Consider the following 25,433-nt stretch of genomic DNA (forward strand, 5'->3'; position numbering starts at 1 on the left):
GTCAGCTGGGTAACTTCCAGTTCCAGACAGAGATGAGAGCCTGTATTGAGGATATACAGGTGAGTGTGAGGATTACCTTAGTATGACATCTGACCTGGCAGTTCTGTGTGGTCAGCTGGGTAACTTCCAGTACCAGACAGAGATGAGAGCCTGTATTGAGGATATACAGGTGAGTGTGAGGATTACCTTAGCATGACATCTGACCTGGCAGTTCTGTGTGGTCAGCTGGGTAACTTCCAGTACCAGACAGAGATGAGAGCCTGTATTGAGGATATACAGGTGAGTGTGAGGATTACCTTAGCATGACATCTGACCTGGCAGTTCTGTGTGGTCAGCTGGGTAACTTCCAGTACCAGACAGAGATGAGAGCCTGTATTGAGGATATACAGGTGAGTGTGAGGATTACTTTAACATGACATCTCACCTGGAGCTCTCTGTAGTCTCTGATATATGAAACTTCCAGTACTAGACAAAGAATTACCATGGAGGCGGGGTTTCTTTTGCACGGCTACTCTAATAAATGTTTGATGAACTATTATTGAGACTGAGACTCTTGTTGATAATATTTTTATCCCTGTTTTAGATCTCTGACGGAGTTGACTGGGCCCTGCCAGCTCTGGACTCCATCCGAGCACGGTGCGTTGGGGGTATTGACCGAGATTTCACCCGCTCTGACACGGGGCTGATATCCAAGATCCAATCTGCGGCCTGCCTGTCAAATTGTAACAACCATGGAAAATGTGTGGACGGTAAGCTCAGCGTCATGTAAAGGCTCTTATATGAGGTGCTCTTTGGAGTCCTGTAACTTGAATATTTATTTATTTATTTATTTGATTGGTATTTTACACCGTACTCAAGAATATTTCACTTATATGACGGCGGCCAGCATTATGGTGGGAGGAAACCGGGATAACATATATAAACTATTTCAAAGCTATCTGTGGCATGCATAACTGATTAACGTTTTTTGCCTGGGTCAGGGAAGTGCTGGGTGTATATGTACATGTAAAGGATTTTAATGGTACCGTTATATGGAATGTTCATCCCTTCTTCAAATTTCTGATGTACTCGTAAGGGACTGAATCTTGGTTGTTCCATATACAAGTATGAGACTTCCACTGGAGCTTTTGTCTAACTGTCATCCAGTGGCAGATTAAGGTGTGAATATTCGCCACTGCTAATCTTTGTATGTAGGCGGAAATGTGTTTGGACATTACGCGCTCTCAAATTCTGAACGATTTAAATGGTTAATATCTCCTTCATCGTGCTTTGTCCTGTCTGACCGTATGTGGGTAGGTCTGGCAGCAACCTGCGGATGGTCGTAGGTTACACCCGGGCTCTGCCTGGTTTCCTCCCACCATAATGCTGGCCGTCATCGTATAAGTGATATATTTTTGTGTACGGCATAAAACGCCAATCAGATGTATACATAAATAAATTCCGTGTGTTTTGTCATTGGTCAAAATTATCACTGGAGCTACCATCAAAACAAACAGACAGTTTAACCAATGAAATCATCTGGAATCTGGTAGCATGTTCAGATGCAGTTCCACCTACACAAAATGGAATCGTGTGGAAAATCTGACTTGGGTTTTGTCAGAAGCTTAACAGTAGACAAATACAATCTGATTACGTGTTATGAACAGTATCTTCACAAATGAGAAAGAAAGTATTGAATATATGTCAGCAAACATTACTTTTTGACCTGTATTGTACAACCTTCTTTAGATGGACTCTGTGGAAGGAGATAAGAATATGGACAATGACCATACAGGGGCTTGCCATAACTGGTAAATGTCCATGTTTACAGTATCACTCAAAATGGACAGTTTGTAAGAAATTACGTATGGCGTTAAACAACCATCAAATAAATAAAGACTCCAAAACACCTGAAAGTCTGTACATACAAATAGATGTAATACATAGGAAAGTTGGTCAGTAACTTGTCTATAAGGGTTGATGATATTAGCCTGGGTGCTCCTGGGGCGGCTTCCTCCCTCAAAACCTTTTCTGGCTTAAGTCAAAATAAAAAAAGCTTCCCCAAAATATAAAGCTCTAAAGTAACATTTCAGAATTTTGACTTTGAATTGGCTTTGTGAAATCAGCCCCTGTTTCCTCCACCAATAAATCTGACAGCCATTGTATGAGTTGAAAATTCTTGAGTGTAACGCCAAACAGTAATCAGATATAGCCCTCTGATATCAAATAAAGCATTAACCTTCAAAGCCACAAGTAAACTTTAATTCTTTTTTTTTTTTTCACAGGAAAATGTGTGTGCGATGAAGGGTTCGAAGAAATGGACTGTTCCTTGAACTCCCAGGATGCACCTGTGCTTGCTCGTTTTGAAAATTTCGAAACTAGATGTGAATCGAGTCAAAACAACTGCACAATTCTGACGATACTTGGCAGGAACTTTGCCAAGACGAACGGAATCACTTGTACTATCGAAGAAATAGAGGTGAGCTATAAACAGATTGACAGGCTGAGGAGCTTGCTCATTCTTAGTCTGAAAGATAAATTAGAAGCGCCAGGGGGTCAAAAGTGCTTCAGTTCAGAGGTCTCTCATTGGCATTGTCATGCAGTGGATGCTGACCAGCATGTTTACTCAGGAGCCTCTCACCCATTCGATAGCTGTGAGTTCAAATCTGGCACATGCTGGCCTTTTCTCCGGTTGTACATGGTTGTGGGTTTCCCTCGGTTTCTTCTCATATACATGTAGGCGAAATACTTTATGTACAATATAAAATATCACTCAAGTGAATAAATATATATGTGACTGTTACATGTACGTGTTTGTAGTTTATATGATTAGTGACCATGAACTCATGTCCTACATTGTATTCATCCTGCAGTTACACACAAACGGGACTGTCTTCAGGCCAGGGACTAACATCGCATCTCGCCCCGCCCATTTCCTGACTTTTGAGAGCGTGGAGTGTGACATACAGCAATCGACGCCTGTGGCAAAACGGCCAATCCTTGTGTCCCTCGGCAACTCGCACGGCAGTGTGAGCCGCTCACTGGCCTACCTGGTCTATCACGAGGACTGTTACACCTGTGAATCTAATCTCAGGTGTACCAGGAAGGTGAGGGTCACATCTGTAAACTAAATCACCCTTTCCACAGGTATCAATTGTTTTTGATGCATTTGATGTTAGTATTACAGAATAATGCATATAATCCACATAAAGGTCAGTAATCTATTGCATGTCCTTAATGCACCCCATGCAGATAATGCACTGTTATATGTCAGAGCTAGTGATCTCTGTGGCCACGGGGTTACAGTGCTAGCGCAACAGCACAGCTGTGAGCCTCTCATGCAATTTCTGTGAGTTCAAGTAAAAGCTCATGGTGGCTTCCTCTTCAGACATATATGGAAAGGTCTGCCAGCAACCTGCAGATGGTTGTGGGTTTCCCCTGGATTCTGCCACCGTAGAAATCAATATTCTTAAGTAAAAACTTAGCGTAACAAATTAATCAAATATTGAATAAATGTCATGAGTGTTGCAACAGAAGGCAGGCTGTTACAAAGCAACAAGGTCATTCCTGTTTTCCTCCAAGCTCTTTCAGCCTTTTCTGTTTTCCTCCAAGCTCTTTCAGCCTTTCCTGTTTTCCTCCAAGCTCATTCAGCATTTCCTGTTTTCCTCTAATCTCTTTCAGCCTTTCCTGTTTTCCTCCAAGCTCATTCAGCATTTCCTGTTTTCCTCTAATCTCTTTCAGCCTTTCCTGTTTTCCTCCAGACTCATTCAGCATTTCCTGGTTTTCCTCCAAGCTCTTTCAGTCTTTCCTGTTTTCCTCCAAGCTCTTTCAGCCTTTCCTGTTTTCCTCTAATCTCTTTCAGCCTTTCCTGTTTTCCTCCAGACTCATTCAGCCTTTCCTGGTTTTCCTCTAAGCTCTTTCAGCCTTTCCTGTTTTCCTCCAAGCTCTTTCAGCCTTTCCTGTTTTCCTCTAATCTCTTTCAGCCTTTCCTGTTTTCCACTAAGCTCTTTCAGCCTTTCCTGTTTTCCTCTAATCTCTTTCAGCCTTTCCTGTTTTCCACCAAGCTCTTTCAGCCTTTCCTGTTTTCCACCAAGCTCTTTCAGCCTTTCCTGTTTTCCTCGAAGCTCTTTCAGCCTTTCCTGTTTTCCTCTAATCTCTTTTAGCCTTTCCTGTTTTCCTCTAATCTCTTTCAGCCTTTCCTGTTTTCCTCTAATCTCTTTCAGCCTTTCCGGTTTTCCTCTAATCTCTTTCAGCCTTTCCTGTTTTCCTCCAAGCTCATTCAGCATTTCCTGGTTTTCCTCCAAGCTCTTTCAGCCTTTCCTGTTTTCCTCCAAACTCTTTCAGCCTTTCCTGTTTTCCTCTAAGCTCTTTCAGCCTTTCCTGTTTTCCACCAAGCTCTTTCAGCCATTCCTGTTTTCCTCCAAGCTCTTTCAGCCTTTCCTGTTTTCCTCTAATCTCTTATAGCCTTTCCTGTTTTCCTCTAATCTCTTTCAGCCTTTCCTGTTTTCCTCTAATCTCTTTCAGCCTTTCTGGTTTTCCTCTAATCTCTTTCAGCCTTTCCTGTTTTCCTCCAAGCTCATTCAGCATTTCCTGGTTTTCCTCCAAGCTCTTTCAGCCTTTCCTGTTTTCCTCCAGACAATTCTAGTTTGCCCCTGTCTTGGTTTCTCTCAGGCTTATCCTGGTTCCTCTAGACTCTTCCTGGTTTGTTCCATTCATTAACTTTATACTGAATATAGAATGAGGTGAATGAAATATTAATTCCAAGCAGCTATCCTATTTCTTCCTCATTTAAACCGCCTCTGTCAGCAATATTTTGAGAGAACTGTGGGAGGAAGAGAAATAATTTTATGAAGAGTTTTATGAAGCTTGCATCTATAAGGACACAAACAAGCTTATTTTGGTGACATTTTCATAACAATTGTTCCATAATTCCTACTGAAAAATGTGCTTTAGTGGTTGAAAAGGTTGAAGATTTACAGTATATACATGTATGTCGTCAGTCAATCAATCCTGCCAGTTGTTGACTTTTTGCAGAGAGACACTTGTGTCATTGATGGGCAGTGTTACATTAAGAACGAACCTAAACCCACGGACTCGTGTAAACTGTGCGACCCAGATGTGATGACAGACCAGTGGACGTACAATGACAGTAAGTTCTCACTCGACCGCAGTGTATCTGTTCATAACATGCATAGCTTTAAATTTAGTTGCCATAGTATCACATGATTTTGGCAATTTAATGCAGGATGTTTAAATTTACTTGCTACGGTATCACGTGATTTTGCCAATTTAATACAGGATGTTTAAATTTACTTGCCAAGGTTTTTGGCAATTTAATGAGGGATGTTTAAATTTACTTGCCACGGTATCACATGATTTTGGCAATTTAATGCAGGATGTTTAAATTTACTTGCCACGGTTTTTGGCAATTTAATGAGGGATGTTTAAATTTACTTGCCACGGTATCATGTGATTTTGCCAATTTAATACAGGATGTTTAAATTTACTTGCCAAGGTTTTTGGTAATTTAATGAGGGATGTTTAAATTTACTTGCCATGGTATCACGTGATTTTGCCAATTTAATGCAGGATGTTTAAATTTACTTGCCAAGGTTTTTGGCAATTTAATGAGGGATGTTTAAATTTACTTGCCACGGTATCACATGATTTTGCCAATTTAATGCGGGATGTTTAAATTTACTTGCCACGGTTTTTGGCAATTTAATGAGGGATGTTTAAATTTACTTGCCACGGTATCACGTGATTTTGCCAATTTAATACAGGATGTTTAAATTTACTTGCCAAGGTTTTTGGCAATTTAATGAGGGATGTTTAAATTTACTTGCCATGGTATCACGTGATTTTGCCAATTTAATGCAGGATGTTTAAATTTACTTGCCAAGGTTTTTGGCAATTTAATGAGGGATGTTTAAATTTACTTGCCACGGTATCACGTGATTTTGCCATTTTAATACAGGATGTTTAAATTTACTTGCCAAGGTTTTTGGCAATTTAATGAGGGATGTTTAAATTTACTTGCCACGGTATCACGTGATTTTGCCAATTTAATGCGGGATGTTTAAATTTACTTGCCACGGTTTTTGGCAATTTAATGAGGGATGTTTAAATTTACTTGCCACGGTATCACGTGATTTTGCCAATTTAATACAGGATGTTTAAATTTACTTGCCAAGGTTTTTGGCAATTTAATGAGGGATGTTTAAATTTACTTGCCATGGTATCACGTGATTTTGCCAATTTAATGCAGGATGTTTAAATTTACTTGCCAAGGTTTTTGGCAATTTAATGAGGGATGTTTAAATTTACTTGCCACGGTATCACGTGATTTTGCCAATTTAATACAGGATGTTTAAATTTACTTGCCAAGGTTTTTGGCAATTTAATGAGGGATGTTTAAATTTACTTGCCACGGTATCACGTGATTTTGCCAATTTAATACAGGATGTTTAAATTTACTTGCCAAGGTTTTTGGCAATTTAATGAGGGATGTTTAAATTTACTTGCCACGGTTTTTGGCAATTTAATGAGGGATGTTTAAATTTACTTGACACAGTATCACGTGATTTTGCCAATTTAATGAGGGATGTTTAAATTGACTTGCCACGGTATCATGTGATTTTGTCAATTTAATGCGGGATGTTTAAATTTACTTGCCACGGTTTTTGGCAATTTAATGTGGGATGTTTAAATTTACTTGCCACGGTTTTTGCCAATTTAATGAGGGATGTTTAAATTTATTTGCCACGGTATCACGTGATTTTGCCAATTTAATACAGGATGTTTAAATTTACTTGCCAAGGTTTTTGGCAATTTAATGAGGGATGTTTAAATTTACTTGCCATGGTATCATGTGATTTTGCCCATTTAATGCAGGATGTTTAAATTTATTTGCCACGGTATCACGTGATTTTGCCAATTTAATGCGGGATGTTTAAATTAGTTGCCACGGTATCACGTAATTTTGCCAATTTAATGCGGGATGTTTAAATTAGTTGCCACGGTATCATGTAGTTTTGCCAATTTAATGCGGTATTTTTATTACACGATTTATTTTTAAAAATATGTTTGAAATTATAAGTACAGGCAGTTGGATATTATAATTGATGATAAGTCTGATCTCAATACGATTGCTGACCACAAGTCACAGAATGTAGAGGTTCAGTCTCGGCCTTGGATTCCCGCGGTCTCACTGTTTCTATGGGGGCCTTAGTGACGATACATGTTTGATGGTGCTTGGGACAAATATGTCTTTCACAAATATTGAGTTACCATAACTGTTATCATACATGGAAAGAGAGAAATTACATAAAATTGTTCTTAGGTTTGTTACTTAAAGGTGGAGAAAACATAAAAATGACATACACGTAGAGTTCACAAAAGTTTTTTTGCAAAAAGTTATGCATAAATGTGGTCTTCATTGTTTCTCCTGATTTTTTCTTAAGGAAAAAAAAAGACACTTGATAGTAATTTTTGTATGGTGGGTATTTTGGACCACCTTTTGGTATTTATAGTCTTTGCTTGATAATGTCATAGATGAGGATGTAACACAGGTTTAATAAATATTTTTGCACTAGAATTTGTTCTTTTCAGCTAACAAATGTATTAAACCTCAATTTGGATCATATTTATATTTTGAATATGTTTGTAAATATTATCATAATTGAGGTTAAATGCATATGTTTCAATATAAACCACAAATTTACATTCAAATAAATTTATTAGACAAGCATCACTTCCTTATTTAGAACATTATTATGCAATAGCCATAAATGCCAAAAGTTGGTCCCAAATACCCACCATACAAAAATATTTTCAAATACCCTTTTCTCTTGAAAAAAAAATCCCCCAAAATATTAAAGATCTTTCATCTGATTTTGGCATCATTTTCATGTTTTCTTCTCCTTTAAGTTTTTGGTCTGGTCATCAGCAGAGACAGCATAAATTGTTCAGAGGGCTGTCAGTGAACAGTGACTGGGCAGGGTGTAACATTTGGTGTCAGTGTGCTGTAACTGGTTGAGGTGTCACATCTGATGTCTTGGACATGAGGCTTTAGTAAGGCAGCATGGCTCTGGTATGAGCTGAGTGTTTACACATCTTCCAGCAGAATAGTTCAGCACATTGAAGAATACAGAGATGTAGTCAGCAACCTATCTGCTCCTCATCTTCCATGTGATACCTCTATCTTCCAGCATCACATCGTCCAGCAGAATAGTTCAGCACATTGAAGAATACAGAGATGTAGTCAGCAACCTCTCTGCTCCTCGTCTTCCATGTGATACCTAATACGGCATTAAACATATTCTTGTTCATTGACTACTGCATGGCAATGTGGGCATTTGTTGAAGGGCTTACACAGTTGGTACTGCATGATGATCGCCATGAGCTACTTGGGACAACTGTGCCATGTGCTGAGATACATATGTAGATCATTTAAGCTGAGATGTGTTATTTTTTAAGCAGTTTTAAGATTGTCCTGCTTTGAACATGTTCTTGACACAATATGACTGAAATATTATTAAGCATAACCATTCATTCATTCTGTGTTAACAGAATGCTCAGTGTCCAGCAAGGGCAGTAACTCTGACAAGAGAACTTTGGATATTGTCATGGTGGCGTCCGTTTGCACAGCTGCGCTTGTCATGATCGTCATTCTGGTGGGGGTCATTGCATTCGTCAGGAGGTAAGTTGCTGATTAATTCATATTTATTTATCAAGGACAGAGAGCATTTTCTGGATTTTGCCTCATACATGTGCATGTACAGATTGACAGCTAGGTTATTTACTGTGGACACTCAAATGTCCTTCAACCCAAACCAAATCATTGTTGTGCAGGCAGATGAAACATCCTTAAGTGTGACATAAAACATCAATCAGATAAATAAATGGCCTAAGAAGAAGGAAATTACTGTATTTCACCTTGAGTTAGTATGCAAAAATTCACTTTCAGAAGAACAGAAGGTGGTAATAGGATTCTTTTGATGCCAACACCTGAGTTTTTCTGATGTGATATTGTTCTTTTGACTGTCAAACTTCACAAAGAAATCTTAAGTGCTATATAATGTGGATGCATCAGTCGGAATCATGTCAAAGCTGATTATTATTCTTTGTCTGTGCTGCTAGGGCAAACTTTCATGAAAATCTATTGGCTTTTAAACATTTTTTTAAGAGCTAATAGTTTAAATGGAGAACACATCACATCGATGAAGATATAAACAGGAAAGATGATTTGGATGTTGTCTTTGATATGATTAATTTGTCTTGCGTTTTGCAGGCATCGGCGTAAGAAGTCTTCAAGCAGGGAATATTTAGCTGCACAGAACTATTTAGCATCCTCAACAGGTTTTTCTGGCACGGCTGTTGGAATGTCCGAGGATTCAGAGCGAATTATCTGGACACCAACCACAGGAGAGTCAGTTGCCATGGGAGATAACCCTGTACAGATTGGGTCACGTCCAACCGGCATTGTACTAGATAAATATGGTGGCTATAGACACTACGCCAGCAAGAGTGCTTCAAATGAGGCAACTCCATAAGAATAGAGATTCTCCTCGTGAAATGTTACAACACGTGCCAATGATTTACAGCCCTAAATTTCCTAAAATTTCGTCCATGACTAAGTTGCTAATTTTTTCACATTCACTAGGAAAATGTCAATTTTAGTACCAAAAGTGATATCTTATCACATTTGTTTGCCTCTCAAAATGCTCTTTGTGGTCGAATTTTTAGATCATTTAGGGTATGTGCTTTGTTTTTCCCTTGACTTCTGTACAAATCTGTACAAGTATTATCACCATGCTGTATGTTTATCTAAAAACTATATCACCAGAAATTACATTTTAATAATATACAGGGTACACTTAGCATTACATTTGATATGTGAAACCTTTGTAAAGTTAACAGCAGTATTCAGTATAAGGTTAACTTTGAAGTTTTAATAGCCTGAACTTTTTTCATATTGAATTCAAATGAACTGAAAAGCACTAACAAATTACACCTATATTTGAAATAAAAAATATTTTTTTATCTTTGTGGACAAAGTGACAGCAATGCAAAAAGTACAATTACCTTTTGTTAAAAATAATTCAGATATTGTAATAGACTTGTGTTGGCTAATATTGCATTTTTTTTTCAAATAGTATAAATTTGATGTGAATGCCAGTTTTCATACCTCATCTACTTCCATGACATTCTTGACAATTAATGTCTTTAAAATTTAAACTGAAATCCTGTATATATTGAATATTACGTGCTTGAAATCCCTTTAATATTGATTGAAATCCCACAGATGTTATCTGAAATTCCTGCACTGTTTAAAGTTGATTGAAACGTTTCAGTTATGACATCTCAGAGGTACCCAATATCTTTGTTGTTACCCAGAAAACTGTTTTTATATGTCACAGCCATCAATACCTTTGTTAAAATGTCAGAGGAAAATTCTATAAGTAAAATGTATATTTTTTGCATGAATTTCTGTTTGACTGAGTTTTTTTGCGAATATCCAAAATCCATACTCATTCTGTTTCCTGTGTGAAGCTAATAGCTACTATGTTTGTTTATTTGATTGGTGTTATATAATTGGCATTTATATGGTGGGAGGAAACCTGGCAGAGCCATGGAGAAACACACGACCATCCACAAGTTGCTGACAGACCTTCCCACGTATGGCCAAAGAGGAAGCCAGCTTGAGCTGGACTTGAACTCACATTTTGTGTGAGAAGTATTTGATGTCTACTACATCATTGAGCCATCAGAATAATAGCTAAGTTAAAGTTCACAACAGAGTAAAAATGACCATAGTTTTGTTGAAACAGCCCAAAACTTGAAACTGGTTGGTAACTTGTTTTGGTGATGCCATGAACCAAGTTTTCATTTAAAATAGCCCACCATTTAAAGAGAAGTTTGGAAAGTAACCAGACAAAGTTTGGTCATATAAGGTTTGTTGAATATGAACATAAAATAAATCAAATCTCAAACCTGATGTGTAACTTGTCATAGTGAAGCCACATACCAGGTTTCAGTTTAGTGCGACAAACCGTTTTGATAAAAAAAAAAGGGGGGGGCTTGAAAACTGATTCGTTGCAAACTGATTGAACCTATAGTCCACTCTATTACCATTCCAGTATGGGACTAACTAGTCATATACTGCAGCAGTGATGAATTCAAATCCAGCTTCATAGTGTTCACTGCCTGTTGAATGACGATGTTGCAGAGGGTGACAATGTTTCAGAGGGTGACAATGTTTCGGAAGGAGACAATGTTCCAGAGGGTGACGATGTTTCAGAGTGTGACAATGTTCCACAGGGCAACAATGATTCAGAGGGTGATGATGTTCCAGAGGGTGACAATGTTGTAGGGGGAGACAATGTTCCACAGGCTGACAATGTTCCACAGGGTGACAATGTTCCACAGGTGACGATGTTCCACAGGATGACGACGTTCCAGAGGATGACAATGATTCAGAGGGTGACTGGGTTACAGAAGGAGACAATGTTCCACAGGGTGATGATGTTCCAGAGGGTGATGATGATTCAGAAGATGATGATGTTCCAGAGGATGATGATGTTCCAGAGGGTAATGATGATTCAGAAGATGATGGTGTTACAGAGGGTGATGATGTTACAAAGGATGATTGTGATTCTGAGGGTGATGATGTTACAGAGGGTGATGATGATTCGGAGGTTGACAATGATTCTGAGGATGATGATTGTAACTCTTTGAGCTCCATTCACATGGCGCATTTTGCAGTAACGAGTTGCATACATGTAGGTTTAAGTCGATTGAAGGAGCTGTCCGTTCATTTTTAATAACCACATGCTGCAAATGGAATAAAGTAGAAGATGTCTTCATTTTTTATGTAACAAGTTACATGGGACAGGAACAATTCACATTTTGTCTTTCAATCGTTAGTACACACAAGATGTTGTTCAATCCTGGCCTTTGACATGGAATTTGTGGGTTTCTCACACCTCACTATTCATGGGTCAGTGACAATGGAGTGACCGTTTGTAGCAATATGCTCTGCATGTATGTACGCCACACTTGGGGAAGTTTGTCAGTAGCTTCCTCCATGGTGCATCCATCATGCCCATTACACTACCAACTTACCAGAGAAAATTGAGAGTGGTGTTTATAAACAAGAGTCAGATAAGCAAATGTATATTAAGAAGAGACTGTGATGTGTTACCAGGGAGGTGTCAAGTCTCTACCAGTGGCAGGAGATCTGTCAAGAAAAAAATAATCTCCCTGTCACATAAATGGAATCCTTTTAAAACAAGAAATTTTAACCACCCATTCAGATGTCAGTATTTTACTAGCTGAGTAATTTGAGTTAAAAGGCCACATTTCTGACACCCACAAAACTGACAACCTCCTCACGTGTGTGAAATATTCTCGTGTAACCAAGTCAATAAACGTAGGCTTAACACATAAGATGGATTATTTATCTGCAATGTGGAAACCGAAACCAAAAAAAAAACCCATTAATCCTTACTCCCCTTAAAGGTTGAAACCATGACACAAATACAGCATTCACCTGCTGAATGGTTTATTTGTGACATTTTAAAAGCATCTGTACACGTCTGAATGATTTTGTATTGACAAGATAAAAATAGTTACAAAACTGTTGTATCAAATCTCTTGAGCATGATGGAATATACAAAGTTTAACATTCAATAAAAATATATTGTGATTAGCATATTTACACCTGTACCTCTACACTTTTTAATATCAGATTAATGTTTTAAGCCTAGAAAATATAAGCTGGAACAGAAATCAGAAATATTTCGTGCTGTATATACATTCTCGGAGAACATACTTCTAAGACTACGAAGGCACAAGCTCTTTATAAGGTACATTTATTTGTACTGTATGGAAACTTTAAGTAAATGGTTACTTCAAAAACATCACGATCACATTCATGTATTGTTCTCCAACAACAACGTACATTTCTATCGACAAAAACATTTTCAAATATACATAAAAAAATGTTCTTGTCATTTTTATTTTTTAAGGATTACCAGGATGTCTTAAATTTGATTTTGCATTTGTTATGAATAAAAATGACACAATTTCATGTTTCACATCACTAACATCTGTATCCACTACACTTTAAGAAGCACTGAACAGCAGTTTAGTGCATAAATTAATGCACTTTTTGCAGATTTTTAGGAGTATTTTGACACATTTGTATGATAACTTGTATGATAAAATGGAGAACATCTATCCGAATTGGTTCCTAGTGTACATTTCACAGAACCACCTATACAAACCAACGATGATTACCAAAATCTTTCTGGTATTAAATTCAAATGGGCTCCTGTTTTGTGTCATGGATTTTATCAAAGGAAGCATACCAACCAAAACTTCTGGGGCTTTATTAGCAGTGTGTATTAAAGGTGAAGAATAGTACCAGTTAACTGTACTTGTTATAAGGTCTTACAATCTCAGCGCTGGCCATACAAGCCAGCAAAGAAAATTTTACTAGTTAATTCCATGCCAAAATTCTTCAAAGGTAAAAGAAAACTTTTCTTTTCACCATTTTCAGCAGCTGTGAATGCCTTAACTTGTGAGTCTTCCTTACCCTTACTGCTGATGAAAACAAGACAAATAGTGTAATATACATGTATATGAGTGTTTTAATCCTGTCTCTTACACACAGGCCATCAGCAGCAATTGGCATTAGTATCCCAAGACAGCGTAAAACACCAATCAAACAAATAAATAAATAAATTTGTCAGATATGTGAATATAAACAGCATTGAAGGGATCAATTCTTTTCTCGTGGCATCCATGACACCATCTGGGGTTCGAACTTCATTAAATCTGGGATTCCTAAATGTGATTTGTTGGCAAAAGGCGATGTACTCCACTGGAAAGGCGGCTGTTGGTCGAATGTGGGCCCGCTGATGGCAAGGAAACTGAGGCTCTTGTACATCCCATAGCTGGTCATCTGAAAATACAAAAGCAATGCACGATAATACAGCTCCATTCTCATCATCACATTATAATACAGCACCAATGGTATCATCAGATGATAATACAGCTCCACTGGTATCATCACACAGTAATACAGCTCCATTGGTATTGTTGCATGATAATACAGCTGCAATGGTATCATTACGTTATAATTCAGCCCTACAGGTATCACCATATAGTAATACAGCTCCTTTGATATCATTACTTGACAATACAGCTCCTTTGGCATCATTATTTGAAAATACAGCTCTTTTGGTATCATTACTTGACAAAACAGCTCCATTCATTACATCACAGCTCCATATTTATCCTCAAATGACAATAAATTGCATTGGTACATGCATTATCAACTCAAAATACAGCTCACTCATATCATCACATGATAATACATCTCCACTGGTGTGCTCACAGCAATGCAGCGCCATTAGTGTGCTAACAGCAATACAGCCCCATTAGTATGCTCACAGCAATACAGCACCATTAGTATGCTCATAGCAATGCAGCTCCATTAGTGTTTCCATAACAATACAACTCCATTTGTGTGCTCATAGCAATACAGCTCCATTGGTGTGCTCATAGCAATACAGCTCCATTAGTGTGCTCATAGCAATACAACTTCATTTGTTGAAGAATTTTTCACTTATATGATGGCAGTCAGTTTTATGAGTGTGGGAAACTGAAAGCCGGATGTCCCTGCCCCTCACCTTCATATCAGTGCCTCCATGTAACCTCTGACCCAGAGCTGAGAACGGGTACTTGCCGTCTGCAGGGTTGAGGTCACTTCGGGCAGAGATGGCATTCTCACCGCTGTACGGGGGTGTGCAATTGCAGCGAGCGAATGGGTCATGCTGGAAATCATTGTACCTGAGAGAAACAATCCCATGAACATACATGATGAATCACAGCAATTCGTAGATGTGTTTTGTGAGATAAGCTGGGGCAAAAATGAAGCCAGCCTTGAAATTTGTTTTAGGCTGATCCTCTGATATTAGAGAATGATAATACTCCAGCCACATGTACATGTGCCCACCTCATTGAGCCAGAAAAGGGGGAAAGTAAAATGAATTGAGTCAAATATGAGGGTTACCATATATTTCCATATCCTCTCACTTAGTATAACCATGTGTCTGTATTCAAGAATTTTTACAACAATAATATGGTTTATGGATGGAGGTGTTTTGTTTGTTAATATGATCTCTGTGTTCAACAAAAGTTGCACAACACCATACTGAGTAGTTTTTGCAAAGTACAAAACAGAAAGATGTCAGCCCCGTATAAGGCCTTGAAGTACAGCACAATCTGGTAACTGTGCCTTGTGGACCCTGGCCTGAGACCAAACAGCACCATGCACTTTCCACAGAGTACTGTGCACTTTTGACATTTTGTGACGTTTATGTGCTGGCATGAAAAATGTCACTACTACCTTACTTTATGTTTCTAAACATTACAACACAGCAGATTTACAACTTCTCACCTCATCAGTTTGACCATAGATGATATGTCAATTACACTGTGGTGGTCTCTCCTGAAGATGTTAGCCCTGGGGGCATGATCGTACGAGAACCAGTCCCCAAATTTCTCCACGGAACCCTGACCCCCACTCATGTTAAACACCTCTTGGAAATATCTGAAAAGGGAACACACAAGCAGCTGTGAATTGCTGGATTTTAAAATGCAAAAGACCTTTAGCTTTTAGTTTAGCTTTTTCAAAGAGGAAAGTTTCCAGTTTATTCACACTATTGAATTTAACCGAAGAATAACTTAAACGCATTGAAATCACATAAATTCAATAAAATGCTTTCCTTCAAGCAGTTAACAATACCTCAAAGGGCAACAACAACATCTGTACATATGTACATATACTCACGGAATGTTGTAGCTTGGGAAGTATGACTGGTTTGCCAAAAGCCACGTTAGGTCATCGTATTTTACAAAGCCACTGTAAACAAGGAATAGAGAATAATGCTTTATTAGGCAGAGAAAACTTGCTCCATCAGTATAAAGAAACCTCTGCTACCTTAACAGGATAGTCAATGTATGACACATTATTTAATACCAAGCTTAGTATTTTTACAAAATGCATTTTGCTTGATTCTGACTGATTTATTCACCTTATTTATTGATTTTATTTGACCCATGACCATTCGCAGGTTGCTGGCAGTCAATCACACTTACGGTCGGAGATAGTGCAAAAAGGAAATAAACGTCATGGGAAGTACTCAAAATGCTGAAAAGGCACGAGTGACGTGGATATGAGAAAAAATGATGACAAGGCACCAGTGATGTGGATATCAGAAAAAATGATGACAAGGCACCAGTGATGTGGATATCAGAAAAAATGATGACAAGGCACCAGTGATGTGGATATCAGAAAAAATGCTGACATGGCACCAGTGATGTGGATATGAGAAAAATGATGACAAGGCACCAGTGATGTGGATATGAGAAAAAATGATGACATGGCACCAGTGATGTGGATATCAGAAAAATGCTGACAAGGCACCAGTGATGTGGATATGAGAAAAAATGATGACATGGCACCAGTGATGTGGATATGAGAAAAAATGATGACATGGCACCAGTGATGTGGATATGAGAAAAATGATGACATGGCACCAGTGATGTGGATATGAGAAAAATGATGACAAGGCACCAGTGATGTGGATATGAGAAAAAATGATGACATGGCACCAGTGATGTGGATATGAGAAAAATGCTGACAAGGCACCAGTGATGTGGATATGAGAAAAAATGATGACAAGGCACCAGTGATGTGGATATGAGAAAAAATGATGACATGGCACCAGTGATGTGGATATCAGAAAAATGCTGACAAGGCACCAGTGATGTGGATATGAGAAAAAATGCCGACATGGCACCAGTGATGTGGATATGAGAAAAAATGATGACATGGCACCAGTGATGTGGATATGCGAAAAATGCTGACAAGGCAACAGTGATGTGGATATGAGAAAAAATGATGACATGGCACCAGTGATGTGGATATGAGAAAAAATGATGACATGGCACCAGTAATGTGGATATGAGAAAAAATGATGCTATATCATGCACGTTTAGAAAAGCTAAGCTAAGTATGAGAACTTAAAAAAATCTTACTTACGGAAGCTGTTCTAGAACCACCAGTACTCCATATTTGGGCAATGGCTTGTTTGGTGTGAACTGTTTGTAGTCAATTACCATCCATTCATTGTTGTAACTATGAGAACATGAACAAGAAGTACACAAATACATGTAAAACTATAATAGTAAGAAAAAAAAAAAGACAGTGACTTGGAAGACGTCTGATGTCCCACGATGACAGTCATGTAGAGCTATCTCAAGTTGTCGTCTCTATACAATAAGATCCAACTTGAGGAAAGTTTTAGAGTAAAACATCAAAATATCAGAATCTGATTGTGGCAACAGCAGATGGGCTATAAAGGGCGCCAGGTGTTCCTTCAGATCTGGTCAGCAACAAGTCACCATAAGAAGGACTGTTACCTGTAGATTTGAATTCATCAACACTGACCTCCATCTGTTAGACCCCTGATGACTTAAATCAGCTAGGTATTCTCATCTTCACTATTATAAGGAGTACAGTACTTATCCACTAACGTTCCACTGTTATGCATCTGAAACAACGACGACCATCCTAATCCAGTTTCAGCCATCCGGTTGGCGTAAATAGTCCGAATCCCTTCCAGAATCTGTCCTGTTGGCTTTACCTTCTTCCACAGGTCAGGGTTGCCATTCCCAATTGTTGTTTCCATGGTAACCTTTCAACAAAAGACCGCAAAAGATTCAATTATTACCTTAAAATAGATGTTTTTGCCAAAGATAGACTTACAGGGCAAAAACCTTTCCCACCAACATGAACAAAATCTTTCCATTAGCATGCGCCTGTTTGTTGGAATAACTTTCATGAGGCAGTTTCACATTTTAAATCAAACTTAAATATTAATATTGGTACCATTCAGATACATGTATGCTTTGAACAGACCAATTTTAAATTAACTACACATCATCTCAAAGGCTTTTTATGCAGATTTTTATTATGGTTTTCATGATTTTTTTTTCCATTTCTGATGGCAAGCCAAATGCAACTTTTTTTCTAATTGTTATCTCTCCACATTTATACATATGTTAAGATAGTATATACATGAAGAATGAATGAAAGTAATCAGAACATGGTTAGGAGCTGGAAAGAATTGGTGACATCATAAAGTTGATTCAAAATGTCCAGCTTAGAAACTCACATCACATTCGCTGTAAAATAATGTCAAAAATCATGAAAACAGATTTGAACTCTGCACACAAGGGGCTTTTACATGATGTGAACTTCATTTAAAGGTAGTCTGATAGTGAATTAATTTTAAAAAAAAGGTAATAAATGCAGTTCTCATAAAGGTTTTCTGTAAATTTTTCAGTTTTTGTGAGATAAAAAAGGGCAACTTTTGACTTACTAAACCAGAAGACAGAATGTAGAAGTCATCGCCTGAATACAACACACCAGGATAGGATGAAAATGAAACAGCACGCCCAGGGATTACATCTGAAAACAAAACAGCATGGCCTGGAATTAAATCTAAATACAGAAACCACATAACCTGGTATTACATCTACAAAGAAAACAGCACGCCCAGGGATTATATCTGATAACAAAACAGCATGGCCTGGTGTTAAATCTAAATACAGAAACCACATAACCTGGTATTACATCTACAAAGAAAACAGCATGCCCAGGGATTACATCTGAAAACAAAACAGCATGGCCTGGTATTACATCTGAAAACTGACACAGCATGGCCTAGTATTACATCTGAATACAAAACAGCATGACCTGATATTACATCTGAAAACAAAACAGCATGGCCTGATATTACATCTGAAAACAGATACAGCAGATCTGGTATTACATCTAAAAACAAAACAGCATGGCCTGGTATTACATCTGAAAACAGAACCAGCAGACCTGGTATTACATCTGAAAACAAAACATCATGACTTGGTATGACATCTGAAAACAGAAAATGCAAAACCTGGTAATACATCTAAAAAAAAAAATTGCAAAATCTGGTGTTTTGTCATCGGGCCTGGTATTACATCTAAAAGCAAGACAGCATGGCCTGGTATTACATCTAAAAACAAACACAGCGTTGCCAAGTATTAGATCTAAAAACAAAAATTGCTAAACCTGGTGTTTTGTCTAAAAACAAACATAGCGTGGCCTGGTATTACATCTAAAAACAAGACAGAATGCCCTGGTATTACATCTAAAAACAAAACAGCATGGCCTGGTGTTAAATCTAAATACAGAAACCACATAACCTGGTATTACATCTACACAGAAAACAGCACGGCCTAGTATTACATCTGAAAACAAAACAGCATGGCCTGGTATTACATCTGAAAACTGACACAGCATGACCTGGTATTACATCTGAAAACAAAACAGCATGGTCTGGTATTACATCTAAAAACAGATACAGCAGACCTGGTATTATGTCTAAAAACAAAACAGCATGACCTGGTATTACATCTAAAAACAAAACATCATGACCTGGTATTACATCTAAAAACAGAAACTGCAAAACCTGGTAATACATCTAAAAATAAAAATTGCAAAACCTGGTGTTTTTTTCATCGGGCCTGGTATTACATCTAAAAACAAGACAGCATGGCCTGGTATTACATCTAAAAACAAACACAGCGTGGCCTGGTATTACATCTAAAAACAAAAATTGCTAAACCTGGTGTTTTGTCTAAAAACAAACACAGCATGGCCTGGTATTACATCTAAAAACAAGACAGAATGCCCTGGTATTACATCTAAAAACAAACACAGCATGGTCTGGTATTACCTCTGAAAACAGACAGAGCATGACCTAGTAACACACCTAAAACAGAAACAGCATGGCCTGGTATTACATCTGAAAACTGTCACAGCATGACCTGGTATTACATCTGAAAACAAAACAGCATGGTCTGGTATTACATCTAAAAACAGATACAGCAGACCTGGTATTATGTCTAAAAACAAAACAGCATGACCTGGTATTACATCTAAAAACAAAACATCATGACCTGGTATTACATCTGAAAACAGAAACTGCAAAACCTGGTAATACATCTAAAAATAAAAATTGCAAAACCTGGTGTTTTTTTCATCGGGCCTGGTATTACATCTAAAAACAAGACAGCATGGCCTGGTATTACATCTAAAAACAAACACAGCGTGGCCTGGTATTACATCTAAAAACAAAAATTGCTAAACCTGGTGTTTTGTCTAAAAACAAACACAGCATGGCCTGGTATTACATCTAAAAACAAGACAGAATGCCCTGGTATTACATCTAAAAACAAACACAGCATGGTCTGGTATTACCTCTGAAAACAGACAGAGCATGACCTAGTAACACACCTAAAACAGAAACAGTATGCTCTGGTATTACATCTGAAAACAGACACAGCATGACCTGGTGTTATTTCTAAACACAGAGTGAATCAAGTTTTATTGAATATTGCTCAGTAGTTGGGGAGACTGATGATTACAATGAAGTCATATATCTCCTATGACCTGGGGAAGCAGGTTCAAGGTCATTAGCACTGCCCACACTTTAATATCTTCCATGAGGCGCCACCAGTGAATCCCTGTAGGAAACATTTCAGTAAAATATTCGACAATGTCAATTTTCGATCAGCTTTCTACTGAACTGGAGATAAACACTTTCACAAAATTTTGCAACAATACATAAATCTGGCTTCAGATATTTTGGTACGGGACAGATGGATGTGTATCACTACGAAAATATCATTTAGTCAAGGCTGAACAAGGGATAACAAATCAGATATGTTTGTGCCTCAAGTTTCCTTAATTTGCTGAAAGGATTTTTCACTTATTTATTTATTTATTTGATTGATGTCTAATGCCATACTCTAGAACATTTCATTTATGTGACAGCAGTCAGCATTATGGCGGGAGGAAACCAGGAAGAGCCCTGTGGAAACCCACGACCATCCGCAGGTTGCAAAAGGATAACTCAGAAACATTTGTTACTATTTTTAATTCCGTGGGTCTCTTACCTGACTGTGGAATCATGTGAAATCCAAAGTCGTATTTCTTCAAAATCCTCAACATCGTCTCGAAACCACTCCAAGTGTCATGTGACACATAGAGATCGGCGTTGTCAGGGAGTAATTTAATGAGCGCTGAGCACGACCCCGAACCATGCACACGGTCACGATCTTCTTTGTTCAAAGCTGATTCCAAGTCTTCTAAATCTCCTCCGATTTGAAACATTCTGAAAAACAATATAATGTTATTACATGTAGAATGGGAAAGAAGACTCATGTTTGATTGGCTGACAAGAGACATCGCCATAAAGCTCATCTATTGGTCACATCTGAAAGAGCATATCATTTGTATTAAGAGTCTCTATACAATGCCAACAAGTATTTAACTTGGTCCTTGCAATCTGAAACACCAGTTAAACAGGGACACCTCCTGTTCACATTTGGCTTAATACCACACCGGCCATTTCATGGTAAAAAAGTCTTCTGAACCAGAAAACAGGGAGTATGCTTTTCTAAATTAATATGGCAAATATATAAAATCAAAAAAATAAAAAAAGGAGAGGTAGTTTATAACACAAAAAACCTGATTTAAACTTGAAAAGACAAAAAGGAAAAGACAAAAAACAAAACAAAGAAAATGAAGTAATTTTCATTAGATATACCAATGGAAATTGTGTCTCAAACACCTTCAACTTTTTAAAAATCTTTTGAGTTACACGGAATGGAAACTTTTCCCACCTAAATTAACTTGAATCTAAGTTGTGTAAGGTATTGTTCATTCCTGTCTTGGCAATTACGATTTAAGGGTTTATAGAGCTGTTTGTTGTGTATATACCGCTCAAACTTGTGTCATACCAAGAATGCGCAGAATTTGAGGTAGTTGATGAGGTATTAAACACGGTTCAGAGGTATCGGTGACACAACAAACACCAAGACAAAGGTGGTAAACTCTATTCTACCTCCCAAAAAAGAAGAAAATGAAGCAAAAACAGCATATTTCATGATGCCCGTCTCTTATACGCCCTCCACGGAGGTCATGCATTTTAGGCCAATCAACAGGAAACTTAGGCCATTGCAGGACATAGGAAGGTAAAAGTTTACTGTACATGTACTTTGACGTCGCAGACCTGAGTTCAAATTGGAATATCATGAAAAAAATGTTTCTTTTTTCAGGTCATGGTATCTGGGTGTAAAATAACAAAAATGTGAAAACAAAAGGGATATCTATAAATTGTGCGAAGTAACATTTTTATTGCTGAATTCAAATAGTTCGACTGTATGTAAATCATAAAAAACAAATCTAATAACTAAACAACTTCAAATTCTTTAACTTGTAGAAACAAACAACATAAACTGATATTTATTCAGGGAGGTAACCATACCAGCCTGTGTGTTGCATGACACACGCATGTTGTTTGTAAGGTCATCTCTATTTAATATGTATATTTGTACACAGTCTGCAACTAACAGTGGGGTAGAATTGTGGGCAAACAGTTAACATTATACTTATATATCACATATATATATATGTATGATCAATTCAGTTGTCATTATGCTGGCTTCCTCTCCGGCTGTAAGTGGGAAGGTCTGTCAGCAACCTGCGGATGATCGTGGGTTTCCCCCGGGCTGTGCCCGGTTTCCACCCACCATAATGCTGGCCGCTGTCGTATAAGTGAAATATTCTTGAGTACGGCATAAAACACCAATCAAAAAAAAAAAAAAAAAAAAATCAGTTGTCATTACGTTGGAAAATTGAGGCACCTCATGAAATGCCTTCAACATTCGTGGTGGGCTTTATGGACCATACCTGCCCTTCATCACAATCCTCTTTGCCTTCGGTTATGCTACTGACGAAATGACCATCTCCAGAAATGAACTGAATATACATGTGTAGTAATATTTGAACTTACAGAAAGCCAAATGGATCCTTGATGACATAAGACGGCTCAGAAGAAATTCCCACATAACCATCATGAAGAGCATTTAACTGAATCAACAGTAACATCACCTGAAACAGAAAATGAAAGTGACCACAACAACATTATGTTAATGTAAATGTAGGCCTTCTATAACTTGGCCTATACTTGGCCGCCAATTTTGCCCATGGTTGATTTTGAGAAATCTGCTTGTTTTGAAATTATATACTGGAAACTGAAGAGTCAAACGTAATATTTTAAAACAAGTGTTTGTTATAAACAACAGCACCCTATTGGGCCAAAAAATACACCCTATTGGAAGAATTTTTAGGTCAAATACAATAGGTTACTTATTGAGCAGCCTTCTCGTATTTGTTGATTCGCTGATGTTACATGTATACTGCATTACACTGCATATGGTTGATTTACTTATTTATTTGACTGTTGTTTTATACTGTACTCAAAATATTTCACTTAAACAATGGCAGCCAGCACTATGGTGGGAGGAATCTGAGCAGAGCCTGGGGGAAACAACAACCATCTGTAGGTTACTAGCAGACCTTCTCACGTGTGATTGAAGAGGAAGCCAGGATGAGCTGGACTTGAACTCACGGCGACTCCATTGATGAGAGGCCTCTGGGTCACTGTGATGCACTGGCACGCTAACCACTAAGCCACTACTGCCCTCTATATGGTTGATTATAAAGTTCATGTACATGTATTATTAAAATGGATTAAAACATGGGTGGGCTAATGGATGACAATATGACAACAAAGAATAACACTGTGGGTAATTTATTCCTCCTTTTCTAGCTTATAGTAAATGACCTTAAATTTCCCCTTAAAAAGTTCAATTTTACGGGCGATTAAATATCATATAGTATCACATTCAGTTCTGAAACTTACATTTTTCCAGTAGGATATCACCCTACCTTCGTCAAAAGACCATTCTCTGACTCGCATAATTCTCAGAATCAGGCAAAATGCAAAATTCTTTGCCCTTAACCATAACTATTAAAGACCATCTTGTATGAAGATATTTTTTAGACAAAATGGATTAGATGTAATTTTTGACTAGGCCTTTTGTACCTGGTGCCAGAGGGGGTTATTATCTGCCAACTGTTCAATCTGAGAGTACATCCATTTCAAGTTGGTTTGCAGGAAAGTTTGAAGCCTCGTACAGTATGGTGACAGAGGAGTCTGACAGTAGCCCTTCACCGTGTTCTCCCAGTTTAATGTGATGAGGTCAGAGGTCAAAAAGCCCTCTGCCAGACCAGCAGCATAGGCTTGAATGTGATCATCAAAGCTTTCTTCTGTGACAATGTCCAAAAAGCTCCATCTGTTGAAGGCAAATTTTTGACATATAAGTGGCCAATACAGTATTTGATTTAAAACTAAAACTCTCAAAGACTAAAAATTAGAAAGATAAATACCTGTACAAGCCATGAATTCCTCTAACACCCCCACCCCCAAAACCTGAAATGTCAACACTAACGATGATCACAATCCCTTAACACAGCTAATACAACAAACAATAAAAAAAACACCCATAATAAAATGTTTCACCTAGTAAACCATGTGACACAGACAAAATTTCACAGTTCAACACAATTCCGTCTTGTTTGATTGGTCAGCTCGATTGTTTCGATTGCCAAAGTTTGGTTGGAGGGGACACACGAAGATAATTTCTTCGCCAGTATGCCACACGTTTGATACAAGCGAATCAATTTTTGAGATGTTGAGAAATTCATAAAATACGCCTGTGCACTAGAAAATATCCGTCTAGTGTGTCCCCCGCTTAATATACTGTGGCTGCTTGCACTATAGTTGGTGGAAGCCAAGCAGAGCCTGTGATAATACGAACTACCATCCAGAGGTTGTTGCCTGACCTTTCCACGTAAGACCAGAGTAATGGGGTGCACGTCGCTAAGTGATATATTGGAGTAATGTCGACAATTAAACTTGTCAGGAACGAGTGGTCCGTAGGTCCGGAGAGGGGAGGAAGTTTACTGTAGGGGCGGTATGAAGTTCAGAGATGACCCCCAGGCCGAATACTTACCCCGTTTGATCTATTTTGTTTGTGAAATTCCCGTAAGCTACCCAATTGGAAACAGATTGATGATTGATCACAAACTTCTTTGTGCCAGAATCATAAGTGATGTAGACTTCATTTGCCGCTGAATGCAGAATTAATTGCAAAACAGTTGACGCCAACAGAAACCAAGCAAACTTTGACTGCCTCATGTCCACCGCCATTTTGATACGGGCCGCGTCATGTGACCCAGTCACATGACCAGTGTCAGCTGACGGCGTTCCAAGTGGACGCAGACCCCCATTACAACTTCCGTTTTTCAGTAGGTTTTTCGATTGTAGTTCTGTGTATTTTAGGGTGTAAAGTCTTTTTTTGCTGCCAGCCTGCCGTTTTAGGTGTACCGGTGCATGCCTGGTATCAAAATGATGGAAATTGTC

The 25,433-nt window shown here is 38.1% G+C and overlaps 2 protein-coding genes across 2 annotated transcripts in view; one reads left to right on the top strand and one right to left on the bottom strand.

The window, feature by feature from the left end:
• Nucleotides 1–10,426, top strand: part of LOC135476426 (uncharacterized) — a 58,229-nt gene extending 47,803 nt beyond the window's left edge. The window contains exons 34-39 of the mRNA XM_064756453.1: nucleotides 584–749; nucleotides 2,265–2,458; nucleotides 2,853–3,086; nucleotides 5,014–5,128; nucleotides 8,551–8,680; nucleotides 9,272–10,426. Coding sequence (XP_064612523.1) covers nucleotides 584–749; nucleotides 2,265–2,458; nucleotides 2,853–3,086; nucleotides 5,014–5,128; nucleotides 8,551–8,680; nucleotides 9,272–9,533 — 1,101 coding nt within the window. The 3' untranslated portion in view covers nucleotides 9,534–10,426. The remainder of the gene's footprint in view (nucleotides 1–583; nucleotides 750–2,264; nucleotides 2,459–2,852; nucleotides 3,087–5,013; nucleotides 5,129–8,550; nucleotides 8,681–9,271) is intronic.
• A 1,441-nt stretch (nucleotides 10,427–11,867) lies between these two features.
• Nucleotides 11,868–25,220, bottom strand: LOC135476298 (putative phospholipase B-like 2). Its single transcript, XM_064756286.1, has 11 exons — nucleotides 25,024–25,220; nucleotides 24,054–24,303; nucleotides 22,959–23,056; nucleotides 21,058–21,275; nucleotides 18,438–18,526; nucleotides 17,590–17,750; nucleotides 17,096–17,191; nucleotides 15,842–15,913; nucleotides 15,449–15,601; nucleotides 14,679–14,838; nucleotides 11,868–13,948 (listed from the first exon to the last, which is right to left on the bottom strand). Exons 1-11 carry the CDS (start codon nucleotides 25,218–25,220, stop codon nucleotides 13,766–13,768), a joined length of 1,677 nt encoding a protein of 558 aa, XP_064612356.1. The 3' UTR covers nucleotides 11,868–13,765.
• Nucleotides 25,221–25,433: the final 213 nt, after the last annotated feature.

The sequence above is a fragment of the Liolophura sinensis genome, chromosome 10 (assembly GCF_032854445.1).
Source record: "Liolophura sinensis isolate JHLJ2023 chromosome 10, CUHK_Ljap_v2, whole genome shotgun sequence".
Taxonomy (NCBI): domain Eukaryota; kingdom Metazoa; phylum Mollusca; class Polyplacophora; order Chitonida; family Chitonidae; genus Liolophura; species Liolophura sinensis.